The following is a 20,614-nucleotide window of genomic DNA, read 5'->3' on the forward strand; positions in this document are numbered from 1 at the left end:
GTTTTTGGAACTTTCCAATGAAATATTAGATCTAGGCAATTGTCATCATTGGCTGCTAACCTCACAACCTCTAGCTCTAACCTTTGGTATTTACAGGAAACACCAAGGGACAGAGCAGCATGGGGATGCAAACAGCGAAATTCAGACTGTGGGAAATTCTACTGGACAAACAACCCATTTCCTTCAACAAGGAAAAAAAAAGGAAAGAAGAATACAATTTTGAGATTAAAAGGCTTAAAAAGTAAACCATCCAAATACATGGTGTGATCCTTGTTTGAATAGTAATTTGAACAAACTAACTGTAAAAGACATTTATGGAAGGTCAATTTGAACAATAACTTTGATATTTGATAATATTCAGAAACTACTGTCAAAGTTTTTAGGTTTGATGCTTATAATTGTGGTTATGTTTTTTTTAAAAGCATCCTTACCATTTAGAGATCAATACTAAAATATTTATGGATGAAATGATATATCCGAGGTTTGCTTCAAAATAACCATGTGAGGTTAGGGTGGGAAGTTGGGCGGCGGGGGTTATAGATGATTTAGGACTGTCCATGAGTTGATAATTACTAAAGCCAAGTGATGGGTATATGGGAATTTATTGTATTATTTTCTCTACTTTGTTTGAAAATTCACCTTAAGTTTTGTTTGTTTCTAAAGCCTAAGTTTCAGACCAGGAGTGGCAAAAAAAAATTTTTTTTTAATGTACTTTGGAGAGGTTTGAAGTACAAAGCTGTATGGTGGGCTGGCCAAGTCCTAGTGGATTAAGTAAGAGAATTCCTTGGAAACTGTGTTCTGTAGTACTCAGGTCACCTCTATACCATATGCTTTCCTTTTACCTGTTTCACCATGGTTGGTGGCTGGGAAGAGGGTGAAGTTTATTGGTTTGATTGATTGATTGATCCATCAGTTTCCCCTGCCACCAGACTGAGTCTAGTGATTCACTCGGTGATGGCTTCTTCCTGAGAGTATTGGGGTGAAACACTGAGCTCCACCCCCGGCCTGCTATTGAATGGGTCCACTCTCGCTTACATTTGAACTCATAGTCTGGATCAGGGTAGACATTTTCTTTAATGAGGGTAGCACTTGAGATAACGTTCATTTACTTAACTTCTTACCTGGCTCCTGAAAGTTTCTCTCTTCATATTCGTTGGAAACCAAATGCTTTATGTACATAAGGCCAGGGCAGGTTCTTCCCGTGAAAGGTTCTGAAGCCACATCCTGTCTTCACCATCCTCTCTCCTGAAGGAAAAACAAAGATGATTGTTTTGTCTGCATCTCCCTAGCCTGTACGTGCCAGGAGTACAACTCTCTACTCCCAAAGCAAACGCAAAACGACAACAAAGCAAAAAGGTATATCCTAGAGTAGTGTGTCCCTCCAGATTTCCAGACTTCTGCAAAGGGGCAAAACACCCTTCCTTTTTGGAATTTAGGCAAAAAGAGGGCTGTGCTGAAGTTCTTTGACTCAGAAATGCTCGGAGATACGAAGGCAGCTTTGTTCCAGAGCAAAAGTGCATCAGCTCTGTCTACCCTAAAACATGAGAATAGCAGGTATGTGTGGTCATCTTCACCTGGGCCTATCAGGTTGTTGGTCTATAGCTATGTCTACAGATCTTAGATTTTAGATTTTTCAAAGGCAATGTTAATCCTGAGCTGTAAGAATGCTAGAAGTGCTCATAAGAAACAATGTACAGTGTACAGAAATAGGACTAAGAACAAAAATTGCAAGGGAGAGAAAGGGGATTTTTTTTTTAATTAATTATATTTTTGGCTGCATTGGGTCTTCATTGCTGCGTGCTGGCTTTCTCTAGTTGCAGCGAGCGGGGGCTACTCTTTGTTGCGGTGCGCGGGCTTCTCATTGCAGTGGCTTCTCTTGTTGCGGAGCACGGGCTCTAGGTGCGCGGGCTTCAGTAGTTGTGGCGCATGGGCTCAGTAGTTGTGGCTTGCGGGCTCTAGAGTACAGGCTCAGTAGTTGTGGCTCGTGGGCTTAGTTGCTCCATGGCATGTGGGATCTTCCTGGACCAGGGCTTGAACCTGTGTCCCCTGCATTGGCAGGTGGATTCTTAACCACTGCGCCACCAGGGAAGCCCGAGAAAGGGGATTGTTTTTATGTAACTGACCATAACCACCAAGAGAAGAAGAAAAATAAAATAACAGCAACAGTTTGAAGTCTATGGCAAGCGGACCAGCATCACCAGTCTGATTAATTTAGGAGAAGGTGGGGCATTTAAGAACTTAAAAGCTTAGATGGTGAAAGTGCCACTGGTGACATGTTAGATGTGAGCCAAGGGTGGCCCCCTAGCTTCCTGGCCAGTCCAGATCTGTATCACTGCACCCAGAGTGAGTGGCATGGTAGCCAGTATGGTGGCTGCCGGAGCTGCTAAGGAGTTTCCGCTGCGTGCCCGAGGTATCAAGGAGGAGTTCTTTCTAATTTTATTTTTTAAAATATACCAATAATACACAAATACATTTTGGAGGTTAAAAATTCAGATTCTACAGATAAAGTCAAGTCCTCCTTGACCACACGACCCAATCTCAGGCCCCTCCCTAAAAGGAGCAACATATCTGTATGACCATCCAGACATTTTTTTCTGTGTATCCACCTTCTTCTAGATACCTAAAGAAATGGTTTGGGTTTTTTTTTTTTTTCCCTTCTTTAATGTAAGTGAAACTGTACTGTTCTTCACAGTTAGATTTTTCAAGTAACAGTATGTCTTGGAGATCTTTCCATGTCAATATATGAAGCTTTATCTAATTCTTTTTTTACTGTTGCCTGTGACTTGGTAGTATGGCTAGGCCATCATTTAACCATTCTCTTGGTGATGCACGTTCGGGTTGTTTCCATTTTTCCATTATCACAAACAGTGCACAGATGCTGTGAGCATCCTTGTTCATTCCTCCTTGTGCACGTTTTGTTCTAGGATAGATGCTAAGAAGTAGAATGATTGGGCTTCCCTAGTGGCGCAGTGGTTGAGAGTCCGCCTGCCGATGCAGGGGACACGGGCTCGTGCCCCGGTCTGGGAAGATCCCACATGCCGCGGAGCGGCTGCACCCGTGAGCCATGGCCGCTGAGCCTGCGCGTCCGGAGCCTGTGATCCGCAGTGGGAGAGGCCACAACAGTGAGAGGCCCGTGTACTGCAAAAAAAAAAAAAAAAAACGAAGTAGAATGATTAAGTCAAAGGCAATGTATCTTTTTTTTTTTGGCTGTGTTGTGTCTTCGTTTCTGTGCGAGGGCTTTCTCTAGTTGCGGCAAGCGGGGGCCACTGTTCTTCGCAGTGTGCGGGCTTCTCACTGTCGCGGCCTCTCTTGCTGAGGAGCACAGGCTCCAGACGCACAGGTTCAGTAGTTGTAGCGCACGGGCTTAGTTGCTCCGCGGCATGTGGGATCTTCCCAGACCAGGGCTCGAACCCGTGTCCCCTGCATTGGCAGGCAGATTCTTAACCGCTGCGCCACCAGGGAAGCCCTCTTGTGGATTTAAATAGTAGTCTCTTTAGGAAAAAGGTGGAAGGAGTAGAAGCATGTGCTTGATTTTAAAGCTCCAAATCATCTCTTGGCATTTTGAGGGATTGAAATGTACGTAGGTACTGCAAGTTTAAAACCTTTTTAGTTAATTTGGCTTTCAGAGCAGAGGAGCTTGGAATCTTCCCTGCGTGTAGGTGGCAGGTCCTCTGTGCTGGTTCAGGAGAGTGAGAGGAGCATGGGCGGGTGTTGCCCATTTACAGGCCTCTGGGCAGAAGACTCTTCCTTTCCATACTGACAGGTGTCTAAACAGATGGAGCTGCTTTAAAAGAGAAGTGGAAGCATCTGCCAGCTTAGGACTCAAGGCTCCCTTGAAGTGGTGAGCAAGGCCCTGAATTCCTTACAGGAGGGCATGGCCCATAGTGGGTGAAGGAACAGGCTTTGACTAGTGACAGCTGCGAGCCGTGGCGGATAAATCCCTACAAGCTCCCTTTGCAGTCAAGGTCCTCACCATCACCGGCGGGGAGAATGAGGGTGTCTGGCCAGGGCCCTGTGCGTGCGGACACAAGGCGAGTGTCTGGGATCCACAGTCAGACTCTGGGGGTATCACCACTGCCAGGTAGCGAGCCAGTCCTGAGACTCGCTTTTGGGTTAGGCCCCTGGGGGCCCCAAGCAGCCTGCCAGCCTCCTGCCTTCCCTGTAGTAGCTTTGCCGAGCTCTGCTTATAAAAGAGATCTTCCTTCCCCTGAACCATTTGCCTTTGTGTCTGTGGCTTTGAGGGAGAGGGAGGAAGGTGGTAGAGCCAGAGGTTGGTGAGAAAATACATAGGGAAACAATTTTGAGTCTCCTTGGACTGGCTTTCTGATCCTTGGCAATTCCTTTGTTTCTGGGAAAAACCTAGAAGGAACATCCTTTCAGTTCCCCTTCAGTTTTGTAAGAACAAACATGTCTCCTCTCGCTCTTCTTTACTTAATCAAGTGGTACAGCACGCCCACTTCCCGAGCTGTGTCTTGCAGCCACATTGAGCCAGATTGATATCACACAGAACTAGATGAGGGATGCTCTCTAACCAAGCAGATTCACTTTTCCAGTCATGAAACTGCCTTCAGGACTTTTAAAAGGTGGGAGGGGGTTTTAATCCTTGCTTCCACCACTTGCCTGGGTTGGAAAAGCTTGGCAATGGGCCACCGTCCACACCATACCCTCAGCTACGAAGAGCTTTGCCTGCTAGCCATGAAGGCCCATTAACACACGGACAGGGAATCTGTCTCTCTCCCTCCTCCACATGCTGTTTGTTTTGTGGGGTTTTTTTTTTTTTTTCTTTTTTGAAGAAAGAATCCTGTCTCGGCCTTTCTTTGGGAGAGTTTGATTTGAAACGCTGCAGTGGGGCGATTGTGTAATCACGCTCCTGAGATCTTCCCTACAAGCATCTTGTCTGCTGTGCATGTGTGTAGAGAAGGGCAGGGGCGCCAGATTCTGCTGTTTTGTACCAATTGAAGCCTCTAAGCTCCAGAACATCCCACTCTTATTCTCTCCTTACAGCACTCAAGTGTTAAAGGGGAATTACCTGGGACAGATTTGTTTTTTGCTCCTATGTGATATACATACATATTGCTCTCAGCTGCCGTCCAGAGCTCCTAGGGTGGGCCATGCATCACCAGGCTGCAAGGCTCTGAACCGAACTCTTAGCTTTGGCTTGGGGCTGGGGAGTCGGGGCAGGCGGGCGGGGAAGTGTTCACTCACGGCTTTATTTGGATCCCTGGAGGAAGGAGAGTTGCAGTTACCAGGGGAAGGTGAGCACTGATCTTAACCGGCAAGAAGGTGGTCTGTGCCCTTCCTTTGGTGGGTGCTGTCAGGTGGAGGTAGAGGAGTACTGGCGCTAGACAGTGAGGGCAGTGCCCTCTGTGTGATGCCTCGGGTCACCCCTCCCCAGAATGAGCATAGCATCTCATGAGTGTGTTAAAGGCTCCAGAAATGTAATCTGTGGCGGTGACATCAGTCTGTCTACACCCTATGACCTCTTAAATTTTGTAGGCTCTTCTTTTCTGGAAATACACCATGAAAATTTGTGAACACCAAGAAGGTGAGAGGGATGGAGACTGCTTCTTGAGAGACGGTGATGGCTACCCCATTGTTGAGAAGTTTGACCTTAAAGTTGACAGACTCCAGGACTTCCCTGGCAGTCCAGTGGTTAAGACTTCGCCTTTCAGTGCAGGGGGTGCGGGTTTGATCCCTGGTCAGGGAGCTAAGATCCCACACGCCTTGCAGCCAAAAAACTGAAACATAAAACAGAAGAAGCACTATTGTAACAAATTCAATAAAGACTTTAAAAAAAGAAAGTTGACAGACTCCAATCTACCAACCTGCTTTGATCCACCTTCCATTTTCCTGCACTCCCTAAAACACTTCTTGCAGACCCACCACCCCTTTGACACCTGGCACAGTTCAGCTGGGTTTCCTGCCCTTGCTCTCTGTCTCTGGAATGCATGTAGCCATCTCCAAACACGGGCCTCCAAGCGTCAGCCGTGAGAAACCCTCTTTTTGGGGCTCCAAAAGACAACGTTAACCCTTTCTCCTCCGACCAAGTATATGGATTCTGACCACGGAGATGGAATGTTGTGGGTGGGACATTGCTTTCTGAGGTATTGTGTGAAACACCACTGGGCCTGTCCTTCCACTCAGAATGGAGACAGACAGTCACTCTCCAGAGTTGGGATGAATTAAGAACTCTTGAAGAATGCACTTGTTTCTCAGTGTTTCAAAGGCAGCACTAATTATTTTGCGAACAATAGCTGTTTTCTTCTGCAACCCATTTCCCTAGGTTTTGCTAACTTTTTATATCCGGCACAGTCCAACTTCAAACCACCATGACTAAAGCTGGATGTTTGGGAAGTGGGGTAGGGTGACAGCCAGTTCGAGGGGTCAGTTAGGATCTGCACAGCCATACAGCCCCCCACCTTTTAAGAGTTCTTGCCAGGGAGTTGTTTGTTAATGGGGAAAGAGACATTGAGTGATGAAACCTTTCTTTAAACAAAGCAAGGGGCAGAACTGAACCTAGTAGTTTTTGGACTCTCTTTGCCACCGTGGAATGGTGTGAATTTGCCAAACAGGCTGCGGCCAAGGGAGGTTTCTCATGGTGCTGGGAGGCAGAGCTCAGAGGAAGAGGGAAGAGAATGGGAAGTAAGCCTGCAGGCCTCACTTGGAACAGCCCTTGTGGCCCCTCTGCCGTGCTGTCTGGGTTGGGGTCTCAGGGACTTGCATCCTAATATCTTGGTAAGGACCCTTCAGGGAACCAGAGAGAGGAAGGGAGAGGGAGCGAGCGCCTCTGACCACTGGACTGAACAGCTGGGCCTCCAACCGAGGCAGTATTAGCATTTGAAAACCCCTCTGAAGGGTCTGAGGGCTTCCCGGGGTGGGTGCTGGGCCTGAGTGCTGAGACCCGCGGTGGCTCTGCACAGAATGGGGCTGAGCATCCGGGGCATAAAGACCAGGCTGGACTCAAGAATGAGCCCATTGTGGCTTTGTCCCAGGCTTGAAAACTGTGACCAAGGCTCTTTCATTGTTAAGAAAGACCATTTCTTGGCCATATAGCAGAGCTAATAAGTCTGGTCCCCCCACCAGGCAGGGCTGGGAGGTTGTTAGCTACATGCTCTCTGAACCTTTCTGTGGATAGTTAACACTGTCTCCTCCCCCTCCTGTCTTTAACTCACTCTGGATCCCGCAGGCTGGTGTGTTGGTCCAAGAACAGCGACTGGGGCCTGTCTCCCAGCTGCCTAAATTAAGCCCCTTCCCAAATTGTCTGTACATAGGAGCTTTTGGTCATTCGTATTTCAACAGTGTGGGTTGGTACAACATTTATTTTTAAATCGATGTTATTTATGGTTAATAAAAGGTCATGACTCCAAACCTTTGTAGCCTCTTCCCTGTTTCCAGCTTAAGTCAGCTAGAGGTGGGGCGCTGGAGGGAACTAACTGGCCCAGCTCTTCCTTAAACCAGGAGCAATGGTGCCACCTACTGGCAGTTGCTGTTAGCTACAGGTTCTGTGGCCGGTCCTGTTTTCTGGTAAAGGGACTGGGACCTGGATGGGAGTAGCTATACTGTATTCCAGTACAGGAGTAGTAACGTGGAGCACACACTGAGTAGGCACACTATTTCCTGCTTACAGATGAGGAAACAGGCTTATAGATTGTGATTGGGTAAGTTGCCCAGGGTCACAGCTAGTAAGGAACAGGGCCTTCCCAACGCAAGGTTAACCAGTCGGCCAGGGTTTGCCAAAGCCAGCAAGAGATTTTAAGTGATAACTGGACAAGGCATTCAGTGACATGAATAGTGAGGACTGTCTTCCCCCTTCTGATTCAATCCTGCTGAGTTTGTCAGTTTGGCATGACTCTTTAAACCTCTAACAGCTCTTTAACCCTTGTTCATTTCAGTTTTTAACAATGTTAGGTAGGCAACAGTATCAGTTATAAATTAATAACATTGTTTTTCATTGAATTATTTTGAAGTTGTTATCTTCCACTTTACGGTGAGCAACACTGATTTTCTCTCTATTTTCCTTATTATTTAGTACAGTGGTATGAAGTTTCCATTTATTTTTTATTTTTTTTAATGAATTTTCCTTTTAAAGTAAGTTTGTTTAGGTTAAAAAAAAGTGAGTCAATTTTAGGGGGAAAAATATATGCAGGTGACAGTACAGGTGTACATAGATATGTCAAAAATCCTAACAGGTGTTATGGATGACTCAAAAGTTTGGGAGGCCCAGAGAAAACCATGGTTCATAAAGACACATGCACCCCAATGTTCACTGCAGCACTATTTACAATAGCCAGGTCATGGAAGCAACCTAAATGCCCATCGACAGATGAATGGATAAAGAAGATGTGGTACATATATACAATGGAATATTACTTAGCCATAAAAAGGAATGAAACTGGGTCATTTGTAGAGACATGGATGGACCTAGAGACTGTCATACAGAGTGAAGTAAGTCAGAAAGAGAAAAACAGGTATTGTATATTAATGCATACACGTGGAACCTAGAAAAATGGTACAGAGGAACCGGTTTGCAAGCAGAAATAGACACACAGATGTAGAGAACAAGCATATGGACACTAAGAGGGGAAAGCGGGGGTGGGTGATGGTGGTGGGATGAACTGGGAGATTGGGATTGACATGTATACACTAGTATGTATAAAATAGATAACTAATAAGAACCTGCTGTATAAAAAAATAAATAAAATTCAAAAAACAAAAAATGTTTGAGAGGTGTTACACTGTGCCCATCCTCACTGGCTTGCTCCCTGACGTTGGGCAGTCTTGAGGATCCTTTCCTCATTTGCAGAAAATGAAAATGCTGCAGTAGGTGATCACTGAGGTGATTTGGACTATAAAATGCTGTGATGTCTGGGCATTACGACTTAGGTTTCTCCTGGGCCAGCCTGCTTAACCTGAAGTGGTAGTAACAATCCAGGGCCTTGCTTCTCCCACTTTTCCTCTCCCACAAAATTCTTCCCTTTCGCCTACTGCATTTTCTTTATTCTTTTAATAAATCACCTTTACTGAGATATAATTCACATATTTTATAGTTCACAGTTGTGACACCATCACCCCAAAGAGCAACTCCAGACCAGTCACTTCTGATTCCCCCTTAACCAACCCAGGCCTAGGCAACCACTAATCTGTTTATCTCCATAGATTTGCCTACTCAGGACATTCTGTATAAATGGAGTCACACATGGCCTTTCGTGACTGGCTTCTCACTTAGCGTAATGTTTTTGCTATGTTATTCATGTTGTGGCATGTATCAGTACTTCAGCACTTTGTGTTGCCAAATAATATTCCATCATATGGATATACCACATTTTATTTATTCATTCATTAGTTGATGGACATTTGGGTTGTTTCCACCTTTGGGCTATTATGAATAATGCTGCTGTGAACATTCAGATACAAGTCCTTGTGTGGACATGTCTTCATTTCTCTTGGGTATATACTTATTGGAATTGCTGGGTCGTATGGTAATTCCATGTTTAGTATTTCATGGAATCACCAAATTGTTTTCCAAAGCAGTTCCACTGTTTTACATCTCTACCACTATTGCACAACGGTTCCAGTTTTTCCGCATCCTCACCAATACCTGTTATTTTCTGGGGTTTTTTGTTTGTTTTATTTTTTTTATTTTTATAATGGCCATCCTAATGGATGTAAAGTGGTTATTTCATTGTGGTTTTCATTTGCATTTCTTTTCACTTTCTTGTAGCACAACAGGTTTTGATTTTAATGAAGTCCAGTTTATCTATTCTTTGTTTGCTTGTGCTTTTGGTATCTATCTAGGAACATTGCCTAATCCAAGGTCAGAAGATTTACTCTTATGGTACTTCTAAGAGTTTTAACTATTAGAGTTAGGCCTGTGATCCATTTTGAATTAAGTTCTATTTATGGTTTGAAGAAGGGATCCAACTTGATTCTTTTTTTAAAATTTATTTTTATTGATATTATTTATTTTTGGATGCATTAGGTCTTTGTTGCTGTGGGCGGCCTTTCTCTAGTTGTGGTGAACGGGGGCTACTCTTCGTTGCGGTGCTTGTGCTTCTCATTGCGGTGGCTTCTCTTGTTGCAGAGCATGGGCTCTAGGAGTGCGGGCTTCAGTAGTTGTGGCACACGGGCTCAGTAGTTGTGGCTCACGAGCTCTGGAGCACAGGCTCAGTAGCTGTGGCACACGGGCTTAGCTGCTCCGCGGCATGTGGGATCTTCCCAGACCAGGGCTTGAACCCATGTCCCCCACACTGGCAGGTGGATTCTTTTTTTTTTTTAACATCTTTATTGGAGTATAATTGCTTTACAATGGTGTGTTAGTTTCTGCTTTATAACAAAGTGAATCAGTTTGGCAGGTGGATTCTTAACCACTGTGCCACCAGGGAAGCCCTGGCAGGCGGATTCTTAACCACTGCATCACCAGGGAAGTCCCTGGAATTATTTTATAAATTTTATCTTCAAATTGTTCTTGCTAGTGTATAGAAATACAAGTGACTTTTGTATATTATTCTTGTACCCTGCAATCTTGCTGAACTTGTTTTTTCTGATAGTTTTTAAGTAGATTCCTTAGGGTTTTCAATGTATAAGATCATGCCATGTTTAATAGAGATAGTTTTATTTCCTTTTCAGTCTATCCAGATTTTTATTTCTCTTTCTTGCCTTATTGCCTTGGTTAGAACCTCTAACACTACATTGAATAGAAGTGGTGAGAGGCAGCAACTCTGTCTTGTTCTTGATCTTAGAGGGAAATCATTCAGTCTTTCACCACCAAGTATGATGTTAGCTGTACGTTTTTTGTAGATACACTTTAACAGGTTGAGGAAGTTCCCATCTATTCCTAGTTTGAGTGTTTTTGTCATTAAAATGTATCGGATTTTGGGACTTCCCTGCTGGCGCAGTGGTTAAGAATCCACCTGCCAATGCAGGGGACACGGGTTCAAGCCCTGGTCCAGGAGGATCCCACGTGCTGCAGAGCAAGTAAGCCCGTGCGCCACAACTACTGAGCCTGCGCTCTAGACCCCGCAAGCCGCAACTACTGAGCCCACACACCACAACTACTGAAGCCTGTGTGCCTAGAGCCCATGCTCCAAAACAAGAGAAGCCACCGCAATGAGAAGCCCGCGCACCGCAACGAAGAGTAGCCCCTGCTCGCCACAACTAGAGAGAAAGCCCCACACAGCAACGAAGACCCAACACAGCCCAAACTAACTAAATACATAAATAAATTCATTAAAAAAAAAAGTATTGGATTTTGGTAAATGCTTTTTCTGTGTCTATCGAGATGATCATGTGATTTTAAAAAAATCTCTATTCTATTGATATAGTATGTAACAATTGATTTTCTTATGTTAAACCAAACTTGCATTTCTGGGATAAATCTCACTTGGTCATTGTGTATAACCCTTTTTATATGTGGCTGTATTCAGTCTGCTGGTATTTTTGTTGGAGATTTTTGTGTCTATGCATAAGTGATATTGATCCATGGCTTTCTTTTCTTGCAGTGCCTTTGTCTGGTTTTGGTATCAGGGCTTCATAGAATGAATTAGTGTTAGCTATTCTTTTAATTTTTGCAAAAGTTTATGAAGAATTGGTATTAATTCTTCTCTAAATGTTTGGTAGAATTTACAGTGAAGCCATTGGGCCTAGACTTTTTATTGTGGGGGAAGCTTTTAATTACTAATTCAGTCTTTTTACTTGTTGTATTGTTTTCTTACTTGCAGATCATGCATGCTGCTTGTAGACACACACTACTGTAAAAGGAGAGAAAATCTGGGAGGAGTGGGCCAAGCAGAAATTGGGAAATTTGGGGGTTTATGATTGGCTCTGCCTGGAGCTGTGCCTTACTTTAAATATTGATAAAAAGTCAAGAGATCTCAACAGTTGAAATTCCCAGATCATAAGTAATAGACCAGGGACCTCCCTGGTGGTCCAGTGGTTAAGAATCCACCTTCCAATGCAGGGGACGTGGGTTCAATCCCTGGTTGGGGAACTAAGATCCCACTTGCTGCGGGACAACTAAGCCCATGTGCTGCAACTACTGAGCCCGTGCGCCACAACTAGAGAGCCCGTGTGTGCCGCAGCTAGAGAGCCTGTGCACTGCAACGAAGAGCCTGCACGCCACAATGAAAGACCCCGCATACCACAATGAAGATCCCATGTGCTGCAACTAAGACCCAATGCAGCCAAATAAATAAATAAATAAACAAACAAATAAATAAATAAAATAAGTGACAGACGACAATGAACTACTATACGGCTATATGAAAGATGAAGTAGTTGACAATTTCAGCTACTTCAGGATGAAAAATACAAACTTACTTCATGATTATTAAAAAAAAAAGATTGAGGTAGTTACAGTATACAAAACTATAATAACCAAAACAGTATGGTATTGACATTAAAAACAGACATATAGGACTTCCCTGGTGGTACAGTGGTTAAGAATCTGCCTGTCAATGCAGGGAACACGGGTTCGAGCCCTGCTCTGGGAAGATCCCACATGCCACGGAGCAACTAAACCCGTGCACCGCAACTAAGCCCGTGCACCACAACTACTGAGCCTGTGCCCTACAGGCTGCGAGCCACAACTACTGAGCCTGCGTGCCACAACTACTGATGCCCGTGTACTTAGAGCCCATGCTCTGCAACAAGAGAAACCACCACAATGAGAAGCCTGCACACTGCAACGAAGAGTAGCCCCCACTCACCGCAACTAGAGAAAGCCTGCGCACAGCAATGAAGACCCAACGCAGCCATAAATAAATAAATTTATTTAAAAAGTAAAATAAAATAAATAAAAACAGACATATAGATCCATGGGACAGAATAAATAAACCCAGAAATAAACCCACACGTATGTGGTCAATTAATTTACAACTAAGGAGCCAAGAATATACAATGGGGGAAAGGATAGTCTCTGCAATAAATGGTGTTGGAAGAACTGGACAGCCACATCCGAAAAATTGAAACTGGACCCCTATCTTACACTGTACACAGAACTCTACTCAAAATGGTGTAAAGACTTGAACGTAAGACCTGAAACCATAAAACTCCTAGGAGAAAACATAAGGGGTAAGCTTCTTCACATTGGTCTTGGCAGTGATTTTTTTTTTTGATTTGACCCCAAAAGCAAAGACATCAAAAGCAAAAATAAATAAGTGGGACTACATTAAACTAAGAGCTTCTGCACAGAAGAGGAAACCATTGACAAAATGAAAAGACAACCTATTGAATGGGAGAAAATATTTACAAATCATACAGCTGATAAAGGATTAATGTCGAATATATAAAAATAACTCATACAAAAAAATTAAAACTCATACAACTCAGTAGCCAAAACAAACTATCTGATTTTAAAATGAGCAGAGGAACTGAATAGACCTTTTTTCAAAGAAGGCATACAAATGGCCAACAGGTACATGAAGATGTGCTCAACATCACTAATCAGGGAAATGCAAGTAAAAACTACAGTGAGATATCACCTCACACCTGTTAGAACAGCTGTCATCAAAAAGACAAAAGATAACAAGTGTTGGTGGGAGCGTGGAAAAAGGGAACACTTATGTACTGTTGGTGGGAATGTAACTTGGTACAGCCACTTGGAAAATAGTATGGAGGTTCCTCAAAAAATGAAATACAGAAACTACTATGTCATCCAGCAATTCCACTTCTGGGTGTATCTGAGGAAAACAAAAACATTAATTTGAAAAGATACACACACCCCCATGTTCACTTCAGTGTTGTTTACAGTAGCCAAGATATGGAGACAATCTAAGTGTCCATTGATGGATGAATGGATAAAGAAAGTGGTATATATACACAATGGAATACTACTCAGCCATAAAAAAGAATGCAATCTTGCCACTTGGGACATGGATGGGCCTTGAGAATGTTATGCTAAGTGCAATAAGTCAGACAAAGACAGACAATACCATATGATATCAATTATATGTAGAATCTAAAAAATATATAAAACAAATGAACAAAAGAAAACAAAACAAAAACCAAGCTCATAGGTACAGAGCAGACTGGTGGTTGCCAGAGGGGAGAGGAGGTGGGGGAGGGGTAGGTGAAATGGGTAAAGGGGGTTAAGAGGTACAGACTTCCAGTTATAAGTTCTGGGGAGGTAATTATACAGCATGGTGGCCTATGGTCAACAGCACTGTGTTGTATATTTGAAAGCTGCTAAGAGAGTAGATCCTAAAAGTTCTCATCACAGAAAAAAAATTTGTAACTATGTGAGGTGATGGGCTTATTGTGGTAATAATGTAACAATATATACATATATCAAATCATTATGTTATATACCTTAAACAAAACAGTGTTATATGTCAATTATAAATAATAATTTCCCCTCAATAAAACTGGGGAAAAAAAGGAATGAGGTAACTCTTTATGTGTTGATATGAAATGATCTCCAAGATACATAATTTTAAAAGAAATGTGCAAAATGGTGTGAAGTGAAAAAAAAATGGAGAGGACCTATAGATGCTTATAGGCTAGTAAATGCAGAGTACCTGTGGAAGGACACCCAAGGCGTTGTTTTTCCCTTGTGGCTGTGATACCTTAAACATCTTTCTTTAAAGCAGCGGGCCTCTGTGAAGGGCAACAGTGAGACTACAGGGTGGCCATATTTGCACATTTCTCTTGGGCAGCCTGGGTCCAATGCCTGTGTCCTCATGGGAACAGCTGCCCCTCCAGGCTGCACATCTAGGCCGAGGTGTGTGAGGCAAAGTCAGACCTCCATCTAATGAGGAACTATTCCCTGAATCTGTCTACCTGTGAGAAACTGGTGACAGATCTCAAAAGCCCTCCAAGGAAGGAAGTTCCTGTTTGAACACTGTTTCAGCCGCACAGAAATCCTGGTATGTTTTTCCAAGGTGAAGGGTTTTATTGCCCTCCAGCCTTCCTGTGGGCTTCTGGCCCAGATGGTCACACAGTAAAGAACTTTATTCTTTCTTGGCAGACCCGATTGTGGCTGCCCCCTGCCTCCCGAATGAGTGAAGGTGCTGGGGAAGCAAAGATGCCAGAAGTCTTTGGACTTGTCAGGCCAAGCACGCAGCCACACTGGTAGCCCGTCATCTTCCACTGAAGGCTGGCAGAATTGGCGAGCAGGAACGTGTTTGGTTTGGGGGCAGTAGCCATACTCTTTGCTCCCATCCAAGTGAATGCGTCCCCTCCTTCACAGGGGCCACCTTGGAAGGCTGGGGAGCCTCCCAGCCAGGGCTTCTGAGACCCCGGGTCGGGCTCCAGGCCTGGCTGCAGGGCCTCGGTCGCTGAGGACCCTCACGTCTGTCCACAGAGAACACCTTCTGCAGCGGGGACCACGTGTCTTGGCATAGCCCTTTGGATAACAGTGAGTCGAGAATTCAGCACATGTTGCTGACAGAGGACCCGCAGATGCAGCCCGTGCAGACACCGTTTGGGGTGGTTACCTTCCTCCAGGTGAGGCACAGGTTGGACTTGGGCTTGAGCCTTTCCTGGTAGGACAGGAGGGCTTGGGTGGGGCAGTGAGGGAACAGAGATTTCCTGTGGTCTCCTTCCACTTTCTAGTCCCTCTGATGGTTTGTTGGGTAGATTCGGATGGCCTGATTTAACCTGCTGAGATGGGGTAAGGGGGCAGGGGCAGGGGCCATTTGGGTAGGAAAGGATGGCTGTACTGAGTGGATAGCAGGGAGGGTATTTCTGTGAACTCGTAAGACCCAGATAGCCACAGGCACAGGACCTCCCAGCAGGCAGCTTTGGACTGGACTTTCCCTTACCCGGAAGGGACGACGTGCACCTACCCCAGCTGCACCCGGGCTGCTTGTGATCATGGTGGGGTCTGTGTGGAAGTTCAGTTGTTTCCTTTGAGATTTACTCAAAGGCTCAGCCCCTGATAAGGAAGGGAGCTTCTCTGTGAGCTGCTGGTGCCCTTTGGTCATCGTGCTAAGCTTAAAGCGTCTCAAAATCTCCTCTGTTTACAACCCCCATGATCCTAGACTGGGCAGGAGCATCTCCCTGCTTCCAGAGACATGGGCTGGGGACCCATCCTGAGTTGGCAGGGCCCTGATTTTCTCTTCTGCAGTCTAGGGCTAGGCTTTGTGTCGCCCAGACCCCTGAGCCATCACAGCAGGGCAAGGGTCAGACCTCAGTGCCCTGTGTGTGGACCCATCCATCTGCTAGCCAGGCCACTGTTCCCTCCTAAGGGAACCATCCCACTTTGGACACATCAGCCCCTGAGCACAGATCCTGCCTGTGGTCCCCCAACTTTGGTGATACTAAGAGAGCCTGGGTAGTTGACCTTCCGGGTGGGTTGGAGGAATGGCCATTAACGCACAATGGCATCTTTGTCCCGGGGTCTCAGATTGTTGGCGTCTGCACCGAGGAGCTCCACGCAGCCCAGCAGTGGAATGGGCAGGGCATCCTGGAGCTGCTGCGGACAGTACCCATGTGAGTACATCCCTGCACTATGAGATGGGGGCGGGGTCCCTGGGCCTGGGCTTGGGAACCCCTCCTTCTCTCCACATGTGGGTGCCCCCTTACATTGCTGCTCAGGCTCTGGGTTTTCAGACTGGGGCTTCCTGATCACTCTCCCTGACTGTCTCTGGCCACTAACTGATCCCCTGTGTTCTGGGCTGGGGGCAGCAAACAGGGCAGGATGTAGACCCAGCCCATCAGCCCCAGACCCTCAGTTATCATCCTGTCCCCTTTCCTTGTCCACAGCGCTGGCGGCCCCTGGCTGATAACTGACATGAGGAGGGGAGAGACCATATTTGAGATCGATCCACACCTGCAAGTATGTCTTGAGTGAGGAAAACCTTTCTAGCACACTGTGCCTAGGCTTCTTCCAAATAACACTGGCTTTCATCCTGGGAAAACGGAGGAGCTTTATTTGTGAGTGAGTAGAAATATGGCATGATTTGGAATTTGTCCTCTGAATTCTGCAGAGCACATAAGGGAGCAGAGATTTCAGGCCAGGAAAACTTGTCTTAGACATATGTTTTTTTTGCATTTTAAAAGGATTGATTTTATTGAATGCAAATTATACATCAATAAACCTGACCAGAAAATCGGATCACTAGCAAGGAAAGAAAATCAGTATAGTGGATATTTCTTGCCCGGTACTCATCCTGCCATGTTCCCCTTCTTAGAAGAACACAGAGTTTCTTTCAGGAAGCCACCCCACTGCCACCGCCACCCTGTAACAGTAGGACAGGTGATAGTGACTCCGCAGCCCAGCTGCAGGGAGGAGCGCTGATTGGTCTAATGATCCCATCCCCCTTTTAGATACATTTTTCATCTTGGGTAGTCGGATACCGAGCTTCTCCCCTGGCTAGGTTGGCATCCCTTCATATATAAAAGGAAGTCTCTATACACACAGGCCTGCAGTTCTCACTCACTGTGGCCCACCTGTACAGAGTGTCAGTGTTGTCTTTGGGTTTTTTAGAAGCAGCACTCTGTATGAAGGTGAATTTTGAAAGCCACGTAGAGCATAACTTCCTTTCTTATTGGCAGCTCCTGAAGCAGGAACCGCAGACAGCTAATAATGTGCCTGACATGTGCCTGCCTCCTTCTCCTTTGCCCCTGCCCATTGCGGGTCATTGCCATCTCTGAACATTTTATGCCTCTGCAAAAATCTGGTAGGCCACAGGCTGCTGCCAGGAGTTATATGTCCTTTAGGAAGGGTGGGAGGTGGCCAGGAGAGGTAGCAGGCGGACATGTAGCCAGCAGTTCCTGGGCTGTTTACTGCAGACCTGGGAGTTCTTGGGCAGAAGCCCTACTCATTCACAGATGATGCTCCTCTGTTTTCCTAGTGCCTTGAACACTGCAGCTTTCCAGTTGCTGCCAGGATATCCTCTGTTATCTGTACTTTAAACTTGGTTTCTTTGTAGCTTCTGCTTATGCAAGAACCAGGAACCACAAAGGCTATGTTTCCCTAAGCCCTTGTTCTGCAACCACACTGGGATCCAGCACGGGGCACCATGGGCTGTTGTTTGGCCCCTGTCCTAGGTGCCAAGTGCTAAGAAAGCACCTGATCCTTTAAGCTACTAGGGTAAGCAGCCCATCCTTTCTCTGTGTGCTGAGAACAGTTCTCCTCCCTAGTCTTCAGGCGCCCCTGAGGCCAGCCAGCAGGACCCAGAGCGCCTAGTGTTCTTTAAAAGCAAGCAGGGGGGGCTTCCCTGGTGGCTCAGTGGTTAAGAATCCACCTGCCAATGCAGGGGACACAGGTTCGAGCCCTGGTCCGGGAAGATCCCACATGCTGTGGAGCAGCTAAGCCCGTGCGCCACAACTACTGAGCCTGCACTCTGGAGCCCGTGAGCCACAGCTACTGAAGCCCACATGCCTAGAGCCCGTGCTCCGCAACAAGAGAAGCCACCGCAATGAGAAGCCTACGCACCGCAACGAAGAGTGGCCCCCACTCGCCGCAACTAGAGAAAGCCTGCACGCACCAACGATGACCCAACACAGCCAAAAATAAATAAATAAATAAATTTATAAAGAGAAGGATTATATTTAAAGAAAAAAAGCAAGCAGGGGCACCTTGGTGAGAAAGTCCAGCTTCCTTTCCTGGGCGCTCTGTGCACCCAGTGGGAGCTCCTGTGTGCTCGCTTGTGTCTCCGGGGCTTGCTTGCAGGCCGTTTGTTTCAGAGCTGCTCCTGGTCCTTTGCTCCAAGCTCCACCACTAGCTAGCTATGTGCGTGGACAAGTCTCTGAACTCCTCTGCGTCTTCACCCTTTCTTGTTTACTCATAAAGTAAGTGGGCTGAGCTTGTTGAGCCAAGAGGTGTCCTGAGCTCCTTGCTTAGGTGAGACGCCTCAGGGTGGCCAGTGGAGAGGGAAAAGCGTAGACTCCACCCCAAGCAAACTAGGGCTCACACGCCCCTGGTTAGAGCACAGAGAGCCACTCCCTGTCATCAGCCTCCCACGCCTCTGCTCAGAATCCCCAGCTTTGCCTAGGCTGCTGGTAGCACTGGAGAGGAGGAGGATGGGATTGATGGGAAGGAGGCATTGGGCCAGGGCCACCTGCTGACTGGTCTCAAAAAATAAGGACCCTCTGTAAGCTTACCTTGTGCTTCCCTGGATGGGCTCCCTGGCTGAGCAGCAGGCCTGTTCAGAGCCTGTGGAGCCATGGGGAGAAGGTCCCCCAGACTGGGAGGAGCAGACTCTTACTGAAGTACTAACTCAGGAGCTCTATTTGGCCTACATGACTGTTTATGAACAAGGTTGCGGGAGCCTCCCAGATGACCTTTCATCCAAAGCCCAACGTCACAACTTTGTTTTACCAGAAATCCCAGGTGTTTGTGTTTAGCTCTTCCTTGAGGCCATTTGGAGAGTGTTTGGACTCAGAAGTGTCAAGGCCTGTGCGAAGGCAGGGCCTCTGGTGGGGTCTAAAGATGGTCACTGCCCTCCAGGCCCCCGTTTCAGTCTAAGAAATGGAAAAGAATCTCCATCCAGAATTCTTGGCCAAACAAGTCAGCAATGCAGCAAGGGGAAGTCCGGCCCTTCTGCTCTCTGGGGACTCTTCCCTGTGTGACCACACCCTCTGCTGTTGGAAGAGAAAACTGCAGGTATGGAGTTGGAGAAATTGGGCTGAGTCCCCGCCTCTCCCGCCTGTGGCCGGCGTCCACCCTGGCCTCTGGAGCAGCGACCGGGTGATCAGTGAGGAGAGGAAGGACTGTGCCTTTCCTCAGGAGGGTGGTTCCTGGCTCTGCCACATCAGCTCCACGGGCCAGCACAGGGTGGGCAGAGTCGGAGCTCTGAAGCGGGTAATGACAGTCACTTTACTGGAAGGCTGATGGGAGAGGAGACGCTTCCCTTGGGATTTTCATTTTTCCCGGCTCCCCTAATTCCTGGTTCCCCTGGAGGAGACCCGTGGCTGGCAGAGACCGCCATGCGTTAGTAACCAGGGCAGAATAAGGTCAGAGACCCTGCTCTTCCGGCCCCTGCCCCGTGCTCAGCTCTTACCAGGGCTCAGTAAACGTGGGAAAGGTGGTGGTGACCTTGGGCCACCGGTTCGCTGAAGGAACTCCGGCTCTTTGACTCTTTCCAAGCAGGAGAGAGTTGACAAAGGCATTGAGACGGACGGGTCCAACCTGAGCGGTGTCAGCGCCAAGTGTGCCTGGGATGACCTGAGCCGGCCCCCCGAGGACGACGAGGACAGCCGGAGCATTTGCATCGGTACTCAGCCCCGGCGGCTCTCTGGCAAAGGTGGGAGCCGTCGCCTTCCCTTTCCCCAGGCCGGGTTTCAGTATTTCCTGGCAGGATTTAAACAGCAAGTGAGGTCTTCAGCAGGGTGGAATGAAGGGAGCTTTACTGACCCGTTTCTCCTGTGTTTCCTGTGTGTATTTCAGATCGCACTTCCAGCAGTGACCATTGTGTTTTAGATTTGCCCCTTGCTATCTGAGGTCAGGGAGGTGAGTGGAAGCCCTAGAACAGTTACAGGAAACAGCCATAGTCCACCCAAACGCAAGAGAACAAGCATCGGCCACCCACAGAATTGACACAGGGCCCAGCTCTAGCCTGAAAGTCATGCCAGACCTGAGGATCACTCTGGCCTTGGGCCCTCCCAGGCCTCAGACAAGAGAGGCCTGAGTGTGAGGCCAGTTTGCACACTTCCCCACCCCACTCTCTTGCAG

The 20,614-nt window shown here is 46.6% G+C and overlaps 1 protein-coding gene across 3 annotated transcripts in view; it reads left to right on the forward strand.

The window, feature by feature from the left end:
- SUFU (SUFU negative regulator of hedgehog signaling) overlaps positions 1-20,614 on the forward strand; it is a 110,642-nt gene that overhangs the window by 57,646 nt on the left and 32,382 nt on the right. For 2 of the 3 annotated variants that reach the window (XM_027112446.1, XM_027112448.1), the window contains exons 4-7: positions 15,299-15,441; positions 16,343-16,428; positions 16,702-16,774; positions 20,030-20,186. In XM_027112446.1, the coding sequence (XP_026968247.1) occupies positions 15,299-15,441; positions 16,343-16,428; positions 16,702-16,774; positions 20,030-20,186 (459 nt within the window). The remainder of the gene's footprint in view (positions 1-15,298; positions 15,442-16,342; positions 16,429-16,701; positions 16,775-20,029; positions 20,187-20,614) is intronic. The other variant, XM_027112447.1, reaches the window with a different exon arrangement.

This window comes from Aethalodelphis obliquidens, unplaced genomic scaffold, assembly GCF_003676395.1.
Source record: "Aethalodelphis obliquidens isolate GAN/ISIS:26980383/991018 unplaced genomic scaffold, ASM367639v1 scaffold11, whole genome shotgun sequence".
NCBI lineage: Eukaryota > Metazoa > Chordata > Mammalia > Artiodactyla > Delphinidae > Aethalodelphis > Aethalodelphis obliquidens.